The sequence below is a fragment of the Schistosoma mansoni genome, assembly GCF_000237925.1.
Source record: "Schistosoma mansoni, WGS project CABG00000000 data, chromosome 3 unplaced supercontig 0141, strain Puerto Rico, whole genome shotgun sequence".
NCBI lineage: Eukaryota > Metazoa > Platyhelminthes > Trematoda > Strigeidida > Schistosomatidae > Schistosoma > Schistosoma mansoni.
In genome coordinates this window covers 207,349-229,575 of record NW_017386011.1, presented here as the reverse complement: position 1 = coordinate 229,575, position 22,227 = coordinate 207,349, and the positions used below count along the sequence as shown (strand labels likewise).

General features: G+C 38.1%; 1 protein-coding gene across 1 annotated transcript in view; it reads left to right on the top strand.

The window, feature by feature from the left end:
• Positions 1-5,809: 5,809 nt before the first annotated feature.
• The window catches only part of Smp_098920 (hypothetical protein), an 18,057-nt gene continuing 1,639 nt past the window's right edge, over positions 5,810-22,227 (top strand). Inside the window, exons 1-6 of the mRNA XM_018791225.1 lie at positions 5,810-5,898; positions 7,401-7,525; positions 7,563-7,908; positions 10,050-10,380; positions 12,704-13,076; positions 19,112-19,677. Of these exons, the coding sequence (XP_018645562.1) occupies positions 7,412-7,525; positions 7,563-7,908; positions 10,050-10,380; positions 12,704-13,076; positions 19,112-19,677 (1,730 nt within the window). The 5' untranslated portion in view covers positions 5,810-5,898; positions 7,401-7,411. The remainder of the gene's footprint in view (positions 5,899-7,400; positions 7,526-7,562; positions 7,909-10,049; positions 10,381-12,703; positions 13,077-19,111; positions 19,678-22,227) is intronic.

The following is a 22,227-nucleotide window of genomic DNA, read 5'->3' as shown; positions in this document are numbered from 1 at the left end:
CTACATATGATACCATTCGTGTATAAAAGGTTATTAGTACCCGTTTTTACATGAATAAAAATTTAAAATTTTCTTTGTTGATGCTCAAGCTTTTTTATGTAGTATCATGACCTTGAACATCACTTCATATTTGAGCTTAATGTGAATTCCAGTTGATGTCGAAACAAGTAGTATTCGAAAACTACTAGAAAAATATTTTTTGTAATCGAGTGTGACAAGCAATTTTGTCTAAACAACAATTTTGCTGTCAAGAAGACAAATGTTCTAGGTTATTATTTATCCATTAGTTGTCGAAACTCCTGATTCCTGTTGATGAAACGTCTTTTGGATATCATTAAAGATACTTAAAAGTAAATGACTTGGTAACTTGAATTTAAAAATGTGTGCTTATATGTTCAATAACAAACATTTGCTTACCGGTAATAAATTGTTAACTGGCTATCAATAGTGCTCTGTTGTAATCAGTGAAGCATGAACGTTTTTAATCGCATGTCAAAATTTGCACCTTTACATTTGAATTTTATTTCAATGAAGTTTTCTATCAGGCGGTCCCATCGGAGTCTAATACAAAATTTTAACTTGTGCTTATAACACTTGTAGTATGTTTTCAAGTATACTATGGGTTGTTCTATTTGCACGGACAGATAATAAATAGTATGTATCAAGAGTTGGAATTAGAATTATCACTGACAGAAGAGGAACAAGATGAGAAGAAAAAGAAAAACTGAAACACTCTGAGTAATAACAGGGATGAAAAAACGATGAGTATTGTAAACGACAATTAAAGGAAGACGTCCAAATGGTATCTCAGTAAGTTAGTTTCATATTTTGCCAATGCTACTGCTAATGAATTATTATACGAAATACGAATGACCAAAAGAGCGCAACTTAAACCAAACAGAACTAGATGATCACCAAAGAAAGCATTGTATTCAGAATTTAAATTCAGGTAGTGATTAAGGGATCATTAGTTAGTATAAACACAACAACCGCCACAATTTAAATCTGAGCAAACAGGGTTATCTGATTGCTTCAAGAAAACTTGTCATTCTCTCTGATTCGTCATATCAATGATTGGATATTCTACTCGACACACACCAGTTATGAGAATATCCAACATCCGATACGATAACATCAGAAATGCGACTAGAATTCGACTCATTTGGAACACATCTGTCACGTTCATTAGGGATATCACCGGAGATAAATCTATTGTGAGGGCGAATAACATCTGATGCAACCCCATAAGGACTGTAATAAGATTTAACTCATTTAGAACTCGTTCGTCACATTTAATTGAGATTTTGCCAGAAATAAATGATTTTTTAGGACAAACCACATCTGATAAAAGAACATCACATCAAGATTCGGTGCATTTAATATATCTTTCACACATCTATAAATAATTTTATTATAAATACACGAATCGTGCGAACGGCGCATATCTGGTAAAATAATATTATGAATCTGATCAGAGTATGATTAGTTTGAAACATTCTGCTTAATAGGATCAGAAATATCAAGTTTAGCATTAACTGCAGCTAAATGAACAGTAGTACTACCAAATGCATGTATATGTTCTATTTCACATTTAAAGCATAAAGCATCACGAAATAAACACGAAATGCACCATTGAGATATGCTACAGAAAGAACATTTATCGAACTTGTGCTCATCTTCGTGACGTGCTTCGTAACTCCTCAATTATTTGTTATCTGCATAGCCTTGACTACGCATTGGATTGGGATGACAAAGTAATGTAGTGGGATTCTTGATGTCCTGAAGAATCGTATTATGGAATTTTCCCCCCTTATGGCATTCAACATTTGTATACTTTACATGGTCTGGTGGTAGTTTCTTGAGAGTTGCATAGGGAAGTGAAATAGGCTTTTCTGGAAACACCAACGTTATTAATAAGCTATAGGCTTCTTCCCATCTAACCGCCTAATTTTTTCTTGATATGAGAAAACACTACTTTTCAATGCAATTTTATCAAATTTGTATTACTATTCGTAAATATTTTGTCTTTCACTATTGACGAAATTTTATTGAATTTATTTAAAGAACTGATTGTCTGATATGAACAAATTAAATGTTGATCAAATGTACTCAGCAAGCTCTTGCAATTGTAGTCTAGGTCGGTATTAAAAGCATTTCTTTTTAATACTAGAACAATAAGCCTACTCCCAAAATTGTAGATTTTCCATGACGTGAATACTTGACCCACAAGAGTTTTACGTCGGAAGTCACATCATTGTCTAAACTAACTCGTTCTATCATGATGGTCGGAGATATGTTGCTTGGCATCTCTGGAAGACACGTTTGGACTGAGGATAGAATAACATATTTTATTTGGAAAGGAACAAGTTACGTAGTTTAACCAGGCCTGTATGATCGATCTATGCCATACCAATTTGATTTTCCCGCGTTCACCATTTCTGATGTTCTCTACTGCTTAAGCGTCGAATGTAAATCTTCTCAGATATCGCATGTTCTGCTTAAAGCATCGTGCGTTTTAGAATCATTAGTACTACAAGTTTATGTATGTCGCGAAATTATACGACACACATACATTATTTCAATTCCATTCACACCTCATATCAAACTTATCGGTCTGGAAGTATCATCGCCCGGGATTACTGTGCTCTACTCACTTGTGTCATTTCTGGGTGGAGTTAGATTTGTTGTGTATATGGAGTGCTGCCTCATAATTGAATCGAACCGATTAACATAACACCGTTTTATTCAAGGTATATTAACGCGTTTCGTATTGGTATACGGTCCTATGGAGTGTAGGAATAGTGACTTGCAGTTCTCTCCAATCAAATCACACAGAGAATTGAACGGAATTAAATCATCCTGCTTCATCGATATGAGTAAATATTATGTTAAATGAAAGGTAAACCGGTCAACATTGTGTACTGATTCTATGTTCAAATGAACCCGAATATTCTGCCCTGATTAGTGACAATGAGGATGAACTTAATTGTATTTACTATATTCGCACACAATATACTTATTGTTTTGATGAAACACGGGTAAAATGTTAATCAAATTGGTCACCGCTGTCGAGTGGTTAAAAATCTCCGTTTTCAGGAAGATGATAACCATATTTTAAATTAAAAATCAGAAATATTATAGAATTGTTTATCAAGTGAAGACACGACCAGTATTGTAGTTTCGCAACTAGCAACCAGTAACACCTATATTTGAAGCGTCCCCCAATTAGGTAAAACCAGAAGTCAGATGCGAAGAGGTAGGAAAGATATATCTGTTACGTTATCAATATATCGAGAAGCGTTTGCTCTAATCTGGCTAGTGAACGTAGGAGCTGAGTCCCACGCTGGGTCATAACGTGATCTGGTGCGGACGCATGACCGAAAGCTTTCAGTTAAACAAGTCCACTTAAAACAATGTGGTCAGCATTCAATGTCGAACACTTAATGAGCTATTGATTTTGGGGAATTATTTACAGCTACACAAGACCGCCTACGAATTACTCTGATCGATTCAAATCTATTTAATTGCATAGTGATGGAAACATGTTGAGACTCCACTAGTTGAAAAATGAGATTACACCTCATGTATTTATAATAACCAGAAGTATTCAGAACGGTTTTCTAACTATGAAATTCCGCAATGTTTTATATTAAGGCAAGCAGAACAAGTTTAGCACAACTGGGCGTATTCTGTTTGGAGTTCGTAAAAATCGTGCAGTAAAGTACAAAGAAATCATCAGTTAGCATAAATATCAATGTATCAAGATGTAGAGAAGGTGCAATGTAACGAACCAATAGTGTTGATGCTAATTTCACATGCCAAATGCATTTCGGCTCATTCGTAACTTTGAATCGGCTTCAATTCCTACCAAGAAATCCTATTCCAAACAGAACTTGACAATTAAGCTGAAAAAGTGTGTACTCATTACTCTACAAAAGTTCTATCAATAGAGATGGTGAGGATACGATTGGTATTCTAGTTTTACAACTAGCGGCCAGTAGTACCTTTTATATTCGAAACCTTCTTACGCCCGATAGAAATCAGAAGTCAGACGAGAAGAGGTAGGAAAGATATATTTGATACGTTACCAATATATCGAGAGGCGTTCGTTCCTGGCTAACTATAGAAACGTAGGTGTTGTGTCCCACGCCGAGTTGAAACGTGATCTGGTATGGATGCATGACTGAAAGCCCTCAGTTAAACAAGTCCACTTAAACAACGTGGTCAGCATCCAATGTCGAACACTTAATGAGCTATTGATTTCGGGGAATTATTTACAGCTACAATGGGTTATAATAAGTTTGACGAAAAAGTGCCAGTTAGCATTATAACACTGTTTTCTTGCTAAATTTTCCAAATACACAATTTTAAACTGTCAGCCCTTTTAAATCACTTCCATTGGTATAATATTTTCTTCATCCAACGTCATACTTTGTGTTGTTTTCTTTAACCTGGTGAAATATAGTTGCGCAGAAATCGACCTAATAAAAAAGGATGAGTCTTGGTAGTCATACCTTAATTATAACATCGCAGATGACTAAATTTCACTAGTCATCCACACTGTCTGTCTTGCTTCTTGCCACTCACTTTTTCCTCTCTTTTTCAGCACCCTCGTGGTATACCACTGAAGACATATGTGGAACATATGACCACCACCAAGATCTTTCGAATTTTTCTGTGATCACTATCATAAAGCAGAAAATAATACGTTGAAGTTTTCGTCTTCGAATGATTGTTCTCTACTTTAATCCCATTGAGAGGATTTGTATTGATCGGCTGACATTCTATCTTTGCCTCTGAAGACTGAAGAAGAATGAGGTTCGTTCAAATCTTGACCTTGATGAATGCGTACGTTAGTAATATCGTACGCACTTAGATCGAAGCTGCGGCTTACTGATGTGATTTTGCGACAAGTTAAATATGTTTGGCAAGTTTATAACTCATTGATGAATGAATAAGATCAAAGATTTAGACTTTCAGACTTTGTCGCAAAGTCCTAACGCAAACTTACAACTCTTAGTCCTGATTTTAACTATTCATAATAACTTATAACCCTCTTTTGATTCTAGTAGGTCTGAGGATTTCCTTAAGGTTACTTCAGGATATCTCATTACTCGTCCATAAGTTACAGTCTCACCGTCCTAATGTGTTAATGCACATAATTCCTATGGCTGACTATCCGGACAATTTACCTATACAAATCTCCGTGGCACTAGTTTTTCTCTAAGGTCACGGACTTCAGTGTAGGAGACATAAGTTGTCTAAGGGATCAACTGTCCTGCCCAGGTAGATTTTAAAACCAATAGACTCCAGGATCATCAACATTTTCAATCTTCATACGGTAGCTAAAATTCGGCCCTCTGATAACACCTTTTAGATAGGAATATTTTTCAAAATGCCTTGATAGGATCTTAAAAATGAGTGTTACTCAATGGTAAGAACGTGATTGGGAATACCCATTTTAAGACAAATAGTATAGTTGTTTATGTTCGGTCCAGGCGTTCACTGGTTCAAATCCCACAATTCCCATCTGGTCAATTAGAATGCACTATAAGTCTCTAAACAAAGTGTTGCTCAAAGTCGAGTACATAGATCTGTTTGTGTAAGAGGGGCTACTGTACTTAAGTTTGAGTCTTACATTTACGAAACAAAATTTATGTGCTTTTAGCCTCAATTTGAGATTTGAATGCCCAAGCCTTAAACATATTAAAGCATTAATGGCTATCCAATGGTCTCACTTTGTGTTAACAATTCTTCGATGACACTCATGGTCAATATGTACGACTTATGAATGTTTTCTATCTTTTAGAATAGCGATTTTGTTGAAAAAATAATTGCATTAGCGTCATTGGTACTTTCAAGCTTGGGACTTGACCACATAAAGATCTCTTAAAAGCTGTAAGAACCATTTTGAAAATATTCTTTATTCCTATTCTTTTTAAACTGTAATGCTGTCGTCAGAAATCTTTCACTAGAATTTAATGTCCTGTATTTGGAGTCAATTTTTTATGGCTTACATTTTTCAGAAAGTACACTAACGATATTGGTAACCCACGAGTTTTAGTTATTTATCTAAACACAAACATTGGTACAAGGAGGCACCAAGTATATATCCGCCACACATGGTCATTCGATTTGTGTGACGGCTCGAGTGCCCAAACCAAAGCAGGTGGTTTGTTTAGGGGGCCACTCCCCAAGCCTTTGACCTCGAGGTCTAGTCCACAGGTCAGTGGGTCAACGTTGGGGGATGCAGTCTCATGGTAGCCGGTGACCAACAGTAGGTTCATACGCCTTTTATCCCCATAGTGTGTTAAAGCCCGGTGCACCATTGGTTTTAAACCAGTGTTTTCCAAGTGCCCTAGATAGATGTTCCACGTCCACGAACCCGGTTAAAGAGTCAGACTTTCTCTTTCCGTCCTTTGAATTTCGTAAACAACACCCCCGTAATGAGAAGGCAGTGAGTAGGACTTTATTGGTAGTGGTTGTATGTACGTAGCCATGTGAGAGCGTTTGTAGAGGGTGATCTGACTCTTCATACCCTCGACCGTACCAGGGCATTTTGGTGACTCTCATTCCAACAAGCAGTTGTTTGGGACATAGAATTTGTCAACCCCGACCTGACCTTGGTAGTTTTGAGAAAAATGTATTTCAGTTAAGATAAAGCGATTATAACAGAGCAGCTCAATCATCGTAGCCGAACTTTAGTAACAGGGCAACTTAAACATTTTACCATTCATTAAATAACAAAGCTTTAAGTAGTCGTAAAAGTTAATATATGATTTTGACAACAGAACTCTTTCGGCTGGATTGTTTTTTATAATTGCAAAATCCTAAGTGCTCCGTGTAAAAGTGAATATACCAGGTAATCGTCTAGTTAGAAAGTAATGTTAGATTGTTACTCTAGCTTCTGGACCCCGGAGAAAATTATTGAGATTTGGTTGTTGTTGTTGTTGATAAGTTTTATAAGGTGAAGATTTCATACTACTCATGATTCTTCGCCTCAATGTTGCTGGATCTGTGTAGTTGTGTTATTCGCGCGCCCCATAGTGAGGAACTTGACCTTCTGAGTATTTCGAACGGGTTGTTAAGATGAAGTGATACAAATGCAGAAGATGCTTCATAATGAGGTTAGTAATAGACTTTATTTACGTCCTAATTACCACCGGCTATACAGTGGTTATAAATCATTTACTGTCTTAATGGATGCTCTAAAACTTCGATCCATTGGTGAACACACTATCTATACACTGCTTGTAAATGTTAAAAATGGTTGGTTGGTTATTCACAGAACATATTTCCGGTAATTTTTATGTGTGGAAATATAATTATGTGGCTGGTAGGTTTGTATTTAGTGGGATGTTACATATAATTCATCATTCTAAATAATTTGTAAATTTTAGTTTCTCGAAAGATGAGCTCCGAAGCACGTAACTCAAATGTGGCTCCGAAGAAGTTCGATTTTATGGATATTTTTTCGGAATCGTATTCATTAGCACAAAAACGCAATCAGGCGAGCAATGCAAGGGTAGAAAAACACAATCCATTTACAATTTTTTCGATAGATTTTAGCTTTACTTCCGGAAAATGATTCTCAAACCGCTGAAATGGATCCTCCTGAGGAGTCAAACTTAGACACTGAATCTGACTTCATTGGTCCCTCACCAGAAGATATGGATGCCGAAAACCCATATTATTTACCTATTACTCAAAATCTAACTCTCTCTCATGGTTGCAAACCTCTCACTGCAATAGGTGTTGATCCAGCAGGTGCTCGTGTTGCTACAGGTGGTTTCGACTTTGATGTGAAACTTTGGGATTTCGGTGGGATGGATAACGCATGTCGTCCATTCAAGGCCTTTCGTCCTTGTGAAGAACACCAAATCAAGCACTTGGATTTCAGTCCTTCCGGTTGGTTTTATTTTCTTAACCTTCTATATGAATCTTTTCTGATAAATTTATTTTGTGGTTAGTTCTTTAGAGGTATTATCAGTGCGTTAGCATGTATATTATCGTATCGCTTTTTTAAGAAGTTATCAAGTGTTCAAGTTGACGGTTTGTCATTTTCTCCACTCATAAAAGTGGAGCACAAGATTCAACTTCTAGTCAAGTGCTAATATCGTTTTAACCACCGGGTGTTGTGTTTAACTGTTATTTTAATGAAAGTAATACAATGATTCATTCTTCTCACTCGATCCTCAACTGTGTTCTCTCGTTCCAATTCAAGTTACAATAGATTGTGTCTAATTGATTGGCTATAAGGCTAGAGAAAAATAGATCAAAACTAAGTGATCGATGTCAAGTTGAAATTTGGTCTACAATTTATTTTTATTTATTTGAATACATAAACATTAGTACAAAGGGGCACAAAATACATATGCGCCACACAATAAAAGTGATGTTGTGAAGAGATAGAGAATGTTAAATGCATATAATAAGAAAGGAACGACAAAAAAAACAAAAGTTAATGTATTAGAGTGAGATAATAATAATGGTATCAATAATAGTAATGGGATAATCAATTCAGTTAGAAGAAATATAACCAGAAAGAACTTCATTTAGAGAAGTTACGTTCACTTTTATGAAGAAAGTAAAAGAAAGTCACAGTAGGATCATTACTGGCTTCTATTCTGAACTATGTCTGATAATATTTCAAGCCACTGTGTTGTACCGTCTCTAGGACCCCAATCAGGGAGTTGTGAATGACCAACGGAAACCAGTCCTGTATAACTTTCTTTCATAACACGACACCATGTCATACACTGACCACCTCTCGGTTCTTTTCAACCGGCCCTAGCGTTGGCAAATAATGTCTAATGTGGAATTCTCTGGGACGACATTTGTAGGACATGTCCAATCCACTGAAGTCAGTGTTTCAAGTTAGTGACACCAATTGAGTTATCGTTGCTGTGCCCGAACACACGTTGCCGAATCTCTGCATTGCCAACATGGTGTCGCCACTGGACCCGACCACTGAATGTCAGCAATGCTTCAAAGACAATGATGATGAGACACAGAGAGTCATCTAACATGCTCAACTTGAAGAGGCCAGGTCTCGTAAGCATAAAGCAAAACTGCTCTTACCGACGCGTTGTAGATCCGACCTTTTACAGCCAGACTAACATCACGAAGGCGCCAGAGATGGCCCAGACTGACATAAGACTCTCTGGCACGTGTAGTGTTATGAGGTACAGCATTAGTATCATCTTGCTCTTCATGAATTCTTTGGTGGGTTTGTAAAAATTGTGGTGTTCTGTGGGTCAAGATTATTGTACATAGCCTAATCTTCCATAACTTTTCTCTTCTTGTATCGTTCGTATGGTTTGAGTTGGCTCATGTATTGATGCTCTGTTATATCAAACATTTTTAAGACTGTTTTGTGTGAATTATCCTTGTTTTAGTTTTATTAGTAAGTGTTCAACTAATGTTTTTATGTACGCATTAGAAAATAGGCAGTTTTGGAAATGGTAACCTATGGAACTTTTTGAAGCAGTTCAGCTAATATACTTCATATATCATCTTACCTCCGTTGGGTTTCAATGTTATCTTAAATATATTTTATCAAGAGCATCCGTTGCAAACCTCATCGTAGAGTATAAAAGGTCTTCTTACCTTTGTGGACCCTCCGGTGTTAACTCATCTCCATAAACTACCTGTTTATACTAATGACCTTGGATCCATAGCTAGTCCTATTGGTAGCTGATTTAAGCTTTCTCTTCTATATTAGACTATTTGACTCATTTATGAATGATACGGTTATGAAGACACATTTTAGATTATAAGATTATTTTTTTCAAAATACAATATTTGACGTTCACCAATGGATTCTTATCGTCTGTGAGGTTTCTGTATTTCAAGGGCTTCAGTAGGAACGTACTAGACTAATTTACAATCGATTCAAAGTGTGATGATCAATCAGACTACTATTTATGATTGCCATTATTATTATTATTACTACTATTACTAATCTACTAATTAATTATGGAGTCTTGTTAATACTTAAAAATGGAGACAGCACCAAGTAATACTAGTTTTATTACCTATATATACAGGAGAACATCTTTTAGTTATATCTGGTTCGGCTCAAGCTTTTATTGTTGATCGAGACGGAGAGGCTGTATGTTATACAAACAAAGGTTATCAGTATATTACTGACCCGGCTAGTGCTAAAGGTCATACTCATGCATTGCACTGGGGTATGTGGCACCCTCTGGATTCAAACAAACTACTCACATGTTCTCAAGATTCAACCCTACGTGTATGGGATATAAATGATGCAGAGGCAGTCATGAATGAAACACGTATACCTACGCATAAAATTGTGATTAAGACACGTAATGCACAAGGAAGAAAAACTAGTCCGACATCATGTGCTTATTCAAAGTAAGTTGAAGGATTGCATTCCCTCTTTTATGTTGTTGAAGCTTTATCGTTTTGTGTAGATTATGACTTCCGTAATTAAGAATTATCAATTATCTTCATTCAATGTATACTTTATGGCTGTAGAATGTTGTTACATCATGATCGTACTATTACGTACTCAACTGGGGACTGAATCGATTAGACATTCATTACTTAAACAAATGTAAACCGAGGCACGTAAAACATAGTAAGCATATACAGCATAGTAAAACCTTGACATAATTCGATCTGTCATCTTTCAATAGTAAAATGTTACCATAAACGAAAATCTCTATTTGGAATCAATTAATTCTCATAGTATAGTATAGATCCTACTAGAAGATTGACTTTTCAACTTAAAATACGTAAATAATCACGTATAAAATGTGCCGCTCTGTCTTTAAGTGCAATGTTGCTTCAGGACTGGTTTGGACCAATACCTAAATTATTGATAGGAGGTAAGGTAGTTGAGGGAAAATTGGCCTGAGTCATGTTAATAGGTGTAAACTACCTGGTTGGAGTTCGTGCGATTGTGATAACCGATTATTAGAGACTTCAGATGACATAGTTCAGAATCAAACACAATATCATAGATGCATCACACTGTGTCCTGTAAGATCTTTGTTATCGAGATTATCTTGTACCTTTTATTCTGTAAATTCTTTCTTGAATTATATCCTCTATGCCTAGTTGTTTTTATAATCATTTTTACAACAACAAAAACTTCTACTACCTTGGTTATTCATCTTATACTGGTATTTTATAACAAATTAAACTGACTGTTAGCGGGAAATAAAACGGATTAAGGCATGTTATGTGCGTGATCGTGATGGCGCACGCTGATTGGCTAATTCTAAACCGATCAGATCTGGCAGCTCATTGGAGAAGCATCTAGGAGCTTCTTATGCATATACTATAAATATATGAACGTTTTTCTAACGATTGGTTGCTGTTCACCTACCCTTGTTATTTTGAATACAATTTCGTTCCTGTTCAACGTGTTCTGATTTTTGGGGTCTTGTCGAGTGTCATTGTATAAGAATACTAATCAATAGGAGTAGCTGGGTCGTTTATTAGCAAAACAATTATAACACTGATCCGTAATTTTGCTAGGCTCAGTGTTGATTATAGCCAACTGAATGTTTTTTTGTGAAAAAATGATTCATAATTGTATTCACTATCTCTATTGAGGAATGTTTTATATTTTGAAAACCTCAGCCTTGCTCTTTTAATGACAACTTTTTAAGGTTATATCAAATAACTCTATAAATAATTATACACTTTTTAAAAAAATCTCCATGCAATATCGAGGAATATATATATATATATGCATCAGTTCAAGTTGACCCCGAATACTCTGATACGGCCGAGAGTGGGGCGAGTCCGCTCTCACTCTCGAAATGCTCTCACATGGCCACGTGTATATAGCCTCTGCCAGGGAAGTCCTATTCACTGCCTTCTCGCACCACGGGTGTTGTTTATGAAAGTAAGAGGACGAAAAGCGAATGTCCGGCGATAACATTGTTTCAAGACAAATTCCAGTAGAAGTAATCATACTATAGAGTCTCTAATGATGAAGACATTAAATATGAATAATATATTTGTAAAATCTCAGCGAATGAATTTGAAGTAAATCCAACGTTTCGCCTGGCAATCTGGTCCAAGCTTTTTGAAAGAATTATAATCAAATAACTCGGCGCTCAAATACTGTGAAACTATTCGCTCTAATTTAGACGAAAGTTCTTATATACTCTAATGATGAAGTTATTGAAAATAATTATTCGCCTAAATATCCTTTGCTTTTATACATTTTCTATTAGTAGCAATAACTTTCCATCAATGCCTAATATCTAGTTATTTTCTAAACTTATTGGTTCTTGAAATATAGAGTGTTGTAATTTCTCTTATCACGACCCAGCTACTCTTATTGCTTAGTATTCTTGAACACTACTTCACTCGATATGTCCCCAAATCAGAACATGGTTGAACAGGAACGTAATTATATTCCAAATAAAAAGGTTGGATGGTAGTAGGAATGATGACGAAAGAAACGTTCGTATATTTTTTAATTTTTACATGAAAAGGTTTTAGAGTCTTCGAGTGTCCACTAGCGCTGATTTGGTAATAAATAGCTAATCAGTGGGCCCCAACATAATCTTGCATGGAAAGTGCTTTAATCCAATCTATATCCAACTAATACAGAGTAATTTGAAATATCAAAAATCTTGTAAATTATGTTTGTTGATCTGTTTAGTTGTATTGTTCTGTAGCAGTTATCTTTCATTATTCTCGTCTTTTTTTAAAGAGATGGTCAATTAATTGCTGCAGGTTGCCAAGATGGTTCTATTCAAATATGGGATACACGTAAGCCTCTAGTGAATACAACACAAATATGTCGTACAGCTCATCCAATGAATACTGATATTACGTGTGTTAGTTGGTCATGGGATAGTAAACAATTAATAAGTCGTGGTATGAATGATGATACAATGAAATTATGGGACACACGTGGATTATCTAAAGGAGCTATTCATGTATTTAAAGATTTACCTGTATTATTTAATCAAAGTGAAGTAACATTTAGTCCAAATGATCATGTATTAGCTGTTGCTGTTAGTGTACCACGTAATGATCCTAAAGGAGGCCAAATAAACTTTTATAGAAGAGATAATTTTCAGGTTAGTTGTTGTTTTTTCGTGTAAAAACTTTCAATCTTCTAACATTCAATTGTTTCATTTTAAAGAAAAGTTGATAACAGATCACTAAAAAAATGTTAACCTTATTACGAATTATTATTATTTATTATTTAAACACATAAATATTGGTACAAGGGGGCACCAGATATATATGCGCCGCACAAATCTCATCTCTTGAGGGGCCACACCCGGAGCCTTTGACCTAAAAGTCTGATCCACAAGGCAGTGGAGCATCGTGAGGAGATGCAGTCTCATGGTTGCCGGTGGCCAACAGTAAGTTTATACACCCTTTATTCCCATAGTGTGTTGAAGCCCATTGGTTTTAAATCAGTGTTTTCCAAGTCCCCTAGGTGGACCCTCCACATCCACGAACCCGGTTAAACAGTCAGACATTCTCTTTCCATCCTCTGACTTTCGTAAACAACATTCGCGCAACGAGAAGGCAGTGAGTAGGACTTTATTGGTAGTGGTTGTATTCACGTAGCCATGTGAGAGCGTTTGTAGAGGAGGATCTGACTCTCCATACCCTCGACCGTACCAGGGCATAGTTGAAGGGAAACGGTATAATTGTAGTATCCTAAAATACCAGTTTATCTCAGCTGGAAAACAAAATCAAAAGGAAATATCTCTTCTAGAACAGACACAATAGTTTGTACCGATTCTACTGTTATCAACGAGTGTTTAATATATAAACTTTGTATACATGATAAAGTTAACTCACAGACATAGGAAAATTACCATTTGAAGTCCATTTTTCTTTATGAACTGGCATCAAATGTTGGATCATTTAAATCTATAGAACAGTACACTTTTTTACATTCTAGTTTGAGATCCCATTAAATACTCATCTCTGAGATCTACAGTTACTACAGTAAACTCATTTAATCAGAATCCAATCCACCGTCTAATATCATGAGTTTTACTTCTATATATTGTTAGAATCTTTACTTAAAAATTCTGTAATTCTTCTAGAGTACATGATTATTACTACCATAAAATGAGATATTAATAATGTTGTCTGCAATAGAAGAAAGCATCCTAAATAAATCATCCAGTTTTAGCTAAATTAACACTACCAGTTTCTGGAACGTTAAAGTATATACTTAAAACTATTACTACGTCCTGGAGTGAACATCCATTCTAGGATCCAAGTATGTTCAGTTAACGAGTACTAAATATGAGTTAACACACATCTTGGATTCATTGTTAGCCAGTAATCCATCTCTGCTTGGTATTATTTTTATAGTTTAATATAGTTCCGAGAAATAATAAAATTTATTAGATGAAATAGACTGTTATAATGCCCCCAAATGCCCTGGTACGGCCGAGAGTGGCGAGAGTCCGATCTCCCTCTCGAAATGCTCTCACATGGCCACGCGTATGTAGCCTCTGCTAGGAAAGTCCTACTCACTGTCTTCTCGTGGCGGGGGTGTTGTTTACGAAATTGAGAAGACGAAAAGCAAATGTCCGGCGCTGTAACCGGGTTGGTGGTGAACACGGCGAGTTCACTTAGGGGAGTTGGAAAACCCTGATTCTAAACCAATAGTGCATATGGGCTCCAGTATCCTGAGGGACAAAATGGAGTATGAATCAATCGTTGGTCATCGGCTACCATGGGACTGCATCTCCTCACGATGCTCCACTGCCTTGTGGGTTAGACCTTTAGGTCAAAGGCTCCGGATGTGGTCCCCTAAGAAAACCATTTGCTTCGGTTTGGGCACCCGGGTAGTATCACAGCTCTCACACAAATCTCATTTGATTTGTGCAGCTCATATGTATCTGGTGCTTCCTTGTACCAATATTTATATGTTTAAATAAATAGATAAATAAATAATACATATATAAAATAGTGTATTGAAAAATATGAGAATGATTAAATCATATTATATATGATTTTATTATTTATTTATTTATTTAAACACATATATATTGGTACAAAAGGGCACCAGATACATATGCGCCACACAAAATAATGAAAGTAGGAAGAGAAAGGATGAAAAGATAACGCGGACTAAAATGTACAACCAGAAGACACTTTCAGTTAAGAAAGTTAGAACCACTCTTTATGTAGAAAGTAAAAGAAGGTTGCAGCAGGATCGCCACTGGCTTCTATTCTGAACTATGTCTGATAATATTTCAAGCCACTGTGTTGTACCGTCTCTAGGACCCCAATCAGGGAGTTGTGAATGACCAACGGAAACCAGTCCTGTATAACTTTCTTTCATAACACGACACCATGTCATACACTGACCACCTCTCGGTTCTTTTCAACCGGCCCTAGCGTTGGCAAATAATGTCTAATGTGGAATTCTCTGGGACGACATTTGTAGGACATGTCCAATCCACTGAAGTCAGTGTTTCAAGTTAGTGACACCAATTGAGTTATCGTTGCTGTGCCCGAACACACGTTGCCGAATCTCTGCATTGCCAACATGGTGTCGCCACTGGACCCGACCACTGAATGTCAGCAATGCTTCAAAGACAATGATGATGAGACACAGAGAGTCATCTAACATGCTCAACTTGAAGAGGCCAGGTCTCGTAAGCATAAAGCAAAACTGCTCTCACCGACGCGTTGTAGATCCGACCTTTTACAGCCAGACTAACATCACGAAGGCGCCAGAGATGGCCCAGATTGGCATAAGCCGCTCTGGCTTTCATTATACGTGCATCAATCTCATCACTCACGCCACCACCAGCACTTATATAGCTGCCTAGATACACGAACTTCTCAACTACTTCAATCTGCTCACCATCCAGGGTGAGTACAGGATGAGAATCCTGCCAGTCTTGTAGGAGTACCTTGCACTTCACAGGTGCAAAGCACATGCCGTACCTGCGGACATTGATTGCCAACTGATTAAGTGCGGATTGCATGGCTTGAGCATTATCGCACAGTAAGACAATATCATCCGCATACTCAAGGTCGAGAAGTCGTTCTCCAGGCAACATATCCACACCGCCATTACTTACATCCATCAGAGCTGTTTCCAGGATGTCGTCGATGGCAAAGTTGAAGAGGAATGGTGAGATCGGGCAACCCTGCCTAACCCCACTGCTCGAATGGAACAAGGGAGAAAGGTGGTTGTATGCCCTCACTCTGCCTGAGGTGTTCGTATACAGGGCCTTTAAGATGTTAATGAACTTCTCAGGTACACCCTTCTTCAATAGACAATCCCAGAGAACAGTCCTGTCCAACGAATCGAAGGCAGCCCTGATATCAAGAAACACTACGATTGTTGGCCTGCGATAAGTATGACGGTGTTCTAACATTTGGCAGAGGGTGAAGATGTGATCAATGCATCCTCGACCAGAACGAAAACCAGCCTGCTCCTCGCGAGTCAATCGTTCTCGGGTTTTAAACAACCTACGAAGAATGATAGAAGCCAATAGTTTGGACGCAATCGAAAGTAGACTTATCCCCCGATAGTTGTTACAGGAACAACGTGAACCCTTTTTAAAGATAGGGACGACTATCGACTCATTCCATGATGTTGGAACACTTTCTTGCTCCCAAACCTTTCCAAACAACACAGTCAGTTCCTTAGCCAGAAAGTCACCACCATCTTTAAAAAGTGCTGGGTGTAAGTCATCTGGGCCCGGTGATTTGTAACGTTTCAAGAGTTGGAGTTCCTTGCGGACTTCCGCCTCGTTTGGTGGATCAGTCGTCACCGGCCATGGGGGGAAGGACAAGCTGGTTGATGTTGCCGGAGCAGCATGCCAGTTGAACTGCCCTTCGAAGAATTCCGCCCATCGTCCAAGACGTCGACAGATGTTAGTGATTGGCATCCCGTCATCCTCACAGATTGTTTCACTCACACCAGACTTCTTGCTGCCAGTGGCTCGGATGAGTTGGAAGAGCTTCCGGCAGTTACCAGATGCAGCTGCTGCTTCCATCTCATTAGCACGCTCCGACCACCAGGCTTCCCGGTCCTTACGCAAGCTTTGCCCGATTTCATTACGTAACAGCCTTCGTTTGTGGTCAAACTCACGGTCACCCGGAGTAGACCGACGGGCTTCGATCAGTTGTAAGGAGCCAGAAGAAACCCAGTGCTTGTAAGCGGGACGTTTCGCGAAGCCACAAGCGACTTTACTCGCCATTTTCATGGCGTCGTGAAGATGCAACCAATGCTCATCTATACTTTTCGGTGGGGTGGTAGCTAGCCTAGAGGCTAGCTCCGCTCGATACTTACTTGCAACAGATGTTGCAGCCAGTTTACTAACATCGATCCGTTGGTGGTGGTCAATCCTTCGGCCACTGAAAAGTAAGGTGAGATTGGCGCAGACCAGGGCATGATCAGACTTCAGATAGGTACTCCAAAAGGAGCGGCAGTCTTGTACACAACCACGCCGGCGGTAGCTGATCGCGATGTGATCAATCTGAGTCCAGGCTTGGAATGCAGAGGGAGGACGCCAGGTGGCACACCGGCGATGACTGTGCCGGAAGTTAGTGCTGGCCAGAAACAGGTTGTGGTCTGTGCACAGTTGCAGCAAACGGTCCCCGTTATCTGTCCTGCGACCAACAAGTCCCCATCGGCCACCTAAACGACTCTCTTCTGTGCCTAGACGCCCGACCTGAGCATTCAAGTCTCCGGCTAATAGTACAATATCTGTCGAACGCGCTTTCTGGAGAAGAACTGTTAACTGGTGGTAAAACTCATCCTCGATTGCATCCGGGCTGCAATCTGTCGGGGCATAGGCGGAGATGACGAAAAGACACCGTTTCTCACGCCGATTTCTTCTCACTTTGATGGAACTTTCTAATCTAACAGCACATAACCGACTGTTAATGGGGATCCAATCGATTAGTGCTGCCTCAGCCCTAGCGCTTAGTGCGACACCAACGCCAGCAAGACCAGACGAAGATGCCACAGGGTCCCCGGATAAGCGCACGTGAAACAAGCTTTTCGAAGAGACAGATGGAGAGCGAATTTGTAGTACTTCACTAGAGTCTTGAATACGGGTCTCGGATAGACAACAAACATCAACATTAAGACCTTCCAAAGACATAGCCAGCCCCATCTGTTGTCTGATAATGCATTAGTGTGCGAACGTTGAAGGAAGCCAGCTTGAACGGTGTACGCGGTTTCAGAAAGACTGCTTCAGTATTCATAATCGGTGGAAGCATTCACTTTCAACCAGACAGTGACTGGAGATCGTTTAGATAGGACAGATTTTCCACCATGGGCGAGCTCCTGCATAAGTTGGAAAGGAAGGATACACAATTTGAGAATAAAGGGAGTGAAAAAGCGACGTAGTAAATAATAGTAATAATAATAATAATAATAATAGTAATAATAATAATAATAATAATAATGGTAATAATAATAATAATAGTGTAAATTGTCTTGCTTCTAGTGTGAGCGAGAATAGTATCGTCAATAGAATTCATCATTTCATTTATTTGTTTATTTATTATATATGAGAGGAATGATTGTTCACTTGACCGAGTAGAAAGTCAAATTACCGTTCATGAAAATTGTGTTAGGGCCATGGATGAATAATTGCTTGCATTTATCCCTTTTGCACACAGTATTCATGTTTGAAAAGATAGTTTAGTAGCGCCTCTGTAGTGCATAAATTATAAATTTACACTCTTCTTGAACCAAATCATCTTACTGTACTGATAATTTTAAGACTTACCAGGTGAAACGATATGACCAAAGCTTACAAGATGTTCTAATATTGAACTGTTGATTGATTTACAGTTACCTTTCGAAAATCACTCAGGATAATGTTCGGAGATGATTTTAAAAAGCGTTCGGTTTGTGCTGTCTATATAACCTCATTCACAAGAGCAAGTGAACCCATAAATACACATAGATGTTGTCCAATGTAAGAGCTTACCTTTCAGTCACCGAGTCCCAGATTCAAACCCCTTCCCACCTACTTGAGTTTGAACAATCAGATAATATCAGTAGGCTTCATACTTACGCTATAGCTCATTCACAAATATCTGGTGAATAAGTTAATTAATCTTTATTTCACTATAATCTAATATATATTGTCTGTTTTAGCTGATCAATAAATTCAGTCCATGTCATGGCAGTGTTATTGGATTAACATGGCATCATAGATTAAATCAAGTATTCTGTAGTTCTTCTGATGGTGTAGCTAATGTATATTATGATTCAAAAGTTAGTCATAATGGTGCTTTAATGTGCGCTAATAGACAAGCAACTACATCAAGTCGTCGACGTCATACTGGTACTGGTGAAGCTTATATGAAACCAATCATATTAACTTATGATGAAGAAGCAGTTCGTATTGCACGTAAAAATAAAAAATATCTTAATCAAACAGAAATTGATTCAGAACTTGCAATGGCTGCAGTTAATGCAATTTTACAAAAAGATCATCAAACTATACAAGCTGCTAAAGAAGATGAAGCAAAACAACGTGTTCCAAATAGAGAAGAATCAGTTGGTAATCGTGTTGGAAGTCTACATCAATTTATGGTTCAACAAATTGTATTAAAAAAGAATGAAGCTGATGAACGAGCCGAAAAAGATATACGTGGAGCTATTCTTCGTCACGCTGATGAAGCGAAAAAACAACCTTTTTGGACTAGAGCTTATCTAAAGTAATATATATCTATTTATCTATATATAGGCGTTTAAGTGCATGACTTTGATTCTATTTCAATATTCAGTTAAGATATTCTATGAGAATTTTCTACAGGTCACTTGTCTTATTATCAAATCATATCCTAATGTATAGGAGAATTAATGTCGTTCATTGTTGGCATACATCACCTATCCATTCACCGGTTGATATATTCTCTGTATATCTTATAGACCCACTATAGTCCTTGGTTGGTTTTTTTCGGTAAAGCAACTACACGTAATAATATACTTGGTTGAATAGTACTCCGTCAGGTGAACTATTATTATAAGATCATTCAGTTTATTACATGAAATGTAATTTTGTATATCACATTCAAACTAGGAATGTGATATCAGGAGTAGCACTAACTCTCACACAACTAGTGCAGCTCAGAGTTGAGTGCAAAAATTTGTACTTAGTGAGTTACATGGCATCAGGCTATAAAGTAAATTATCGGTTAAATTGAGTTGTGTATATAGATAGACTCGATAATCTTAACTTGCGACCACAAGTTAGAGACCCCGATTGACGTTTGGAACTGATAAATTTATTCTTTATCTCCCTTCAAGCCCTGAGTTTTAATATGATTTCATACATTTTACCACTCCGTCATTCATTCATGAACTGTGAAGGTTCAGAAACAAATTCATGTCGATTCATTTAGTCACACTACATCAACAAAGCAAAATAAAATTACAAGATATCGTCCAAATGTGGGACTCCTTAGCAGTGCGCATTCAGGACTCCGCAATTTGCAATATAACCGAGGACTTTTGGTTTTGCGCACGAACATCGAACCTATAGACCACTTATCCGACATCCAACGGTTTTAATGTTTAATATCACTCAATCCATGATTTTTCTGAGGAGTCCCGCTCTACGATGAAGCGCCTGCTTAGTGCCTCCAGGGTTTCAGTGGTAGTCTAGTCAAGATCAGTTCGTGATTTCAATTGTGAAAATACAACAGCCTTCACAAATTGCCCATCTTATTATTTTATATATTATTTTCATTCCAAGTTTACTATCTTTTCCCCACAATATTATCCATAATTTTTGTGCCTCATTCCATCTTTTTCTGCATTGTTGTACCAGATTTTATATGCTTAAATAAATATATGTAACACATGTCCCAAGCATCTTTGTGAACAGTCGTTCATAATCTCATCATCATATTTCATTCTTTACGTAGTTACCGTACTTATATGATATTATTATTATTATTCTGTTAGTTTTCCCACAGCTCCCAAATGGCATGGTACGGCCGAGAGTAGGGAGAGTCCGCTCTCCCTCTCGAAATGCTCTCACATGTCCACGCGTATATAGCCTTTGTCAGGGAAGTCCTACTCACTACCTTCTCGCGCTGCGGGTGCTTTTTGCCCCCAAATGCCCTGGTACGGCCGAGAGTGGGGGGTAGTCCACCGTCTCTCTCCAAATGCTGTCACATGACCACGCGTACATAGCCTCTGCCGAGGAAGTCCTACTCACTGCCTTCTCGCACCGCGGGTGTTGTTTACGAAATTGAGAGGACGAAAAGCAAATGCTCGGCGCGTTAACCGGGTTGGTGGACACTGAGGTTCCACCTAGGGGAGTTGGAAAACCCTGATTCCAAACCAATGGTGAACATGATCTCCAGTGTCCTGAGGGAACAAATGGCGTATGAACCAATTGTTGGTCACCGGCTACCATGGGAATGTATTTCCTTACGATGCTCCACTGCCTTGTGGATCAGATCTTTAGGTCAAGGGTTGGTGGTGTGGCCCCTCAAGAAAACCACCTGCTTCAATTTGGGCACCTGGACAGTATCACAGCCCTCACACAAACCGAATGATATTTGTGAGGCGCATATATATCTGGTGCTTTTTGTACCAATATTTATGTGTTTAAATGAAAAATGAAATGACTCACTACCTTCTCGCGCTACGGGTGCTGTTTGCGAAATTGAGAGGATGAAAAGCGCATATCCGGCGCTTTAACCGGGTTGGTGGACACGGAGGGTCCACCTAAGGAAGTTGGAAAACAGTTATTCCAAATTATTGGTGCACGTAAGAGATGAGATTCGTGCGGCGAATATATATCTGGTGCCCCCTTGTACCAATATTTCTGTGTCTAAATAAGTAAATAATAGTTGTCCCACAATATGTAAGTAATGGATCAAAATCACTCTGTTATCCAACTGTTTACAGCATATGCATATATTCTACCTTCAAATGTAAAATTTCATAGTTATTTGTTTATTTTGACAAATATGATTGATCTGTCTGTTTGTGGTCATTTAAATCGATGCAAATTTATTCTAAACTCTGCATTACATCAGAAGGGGTTTTGTGAATATTACAGTAATTTTATATAGTTGAGATCATGAACCAATTGAAGCTAAACCATCACGGAAAAACTGGAAGCACTGGACAACCGCTTCATCCTATTATGGGACTCCTCAACAATGCGAATCCACGATCCCGCACTCGCGAGATTCGAACCCAGGTCTATCGGTTAAGTGCTCTGGCGCGAGACTGATAGTTCCTGGGTT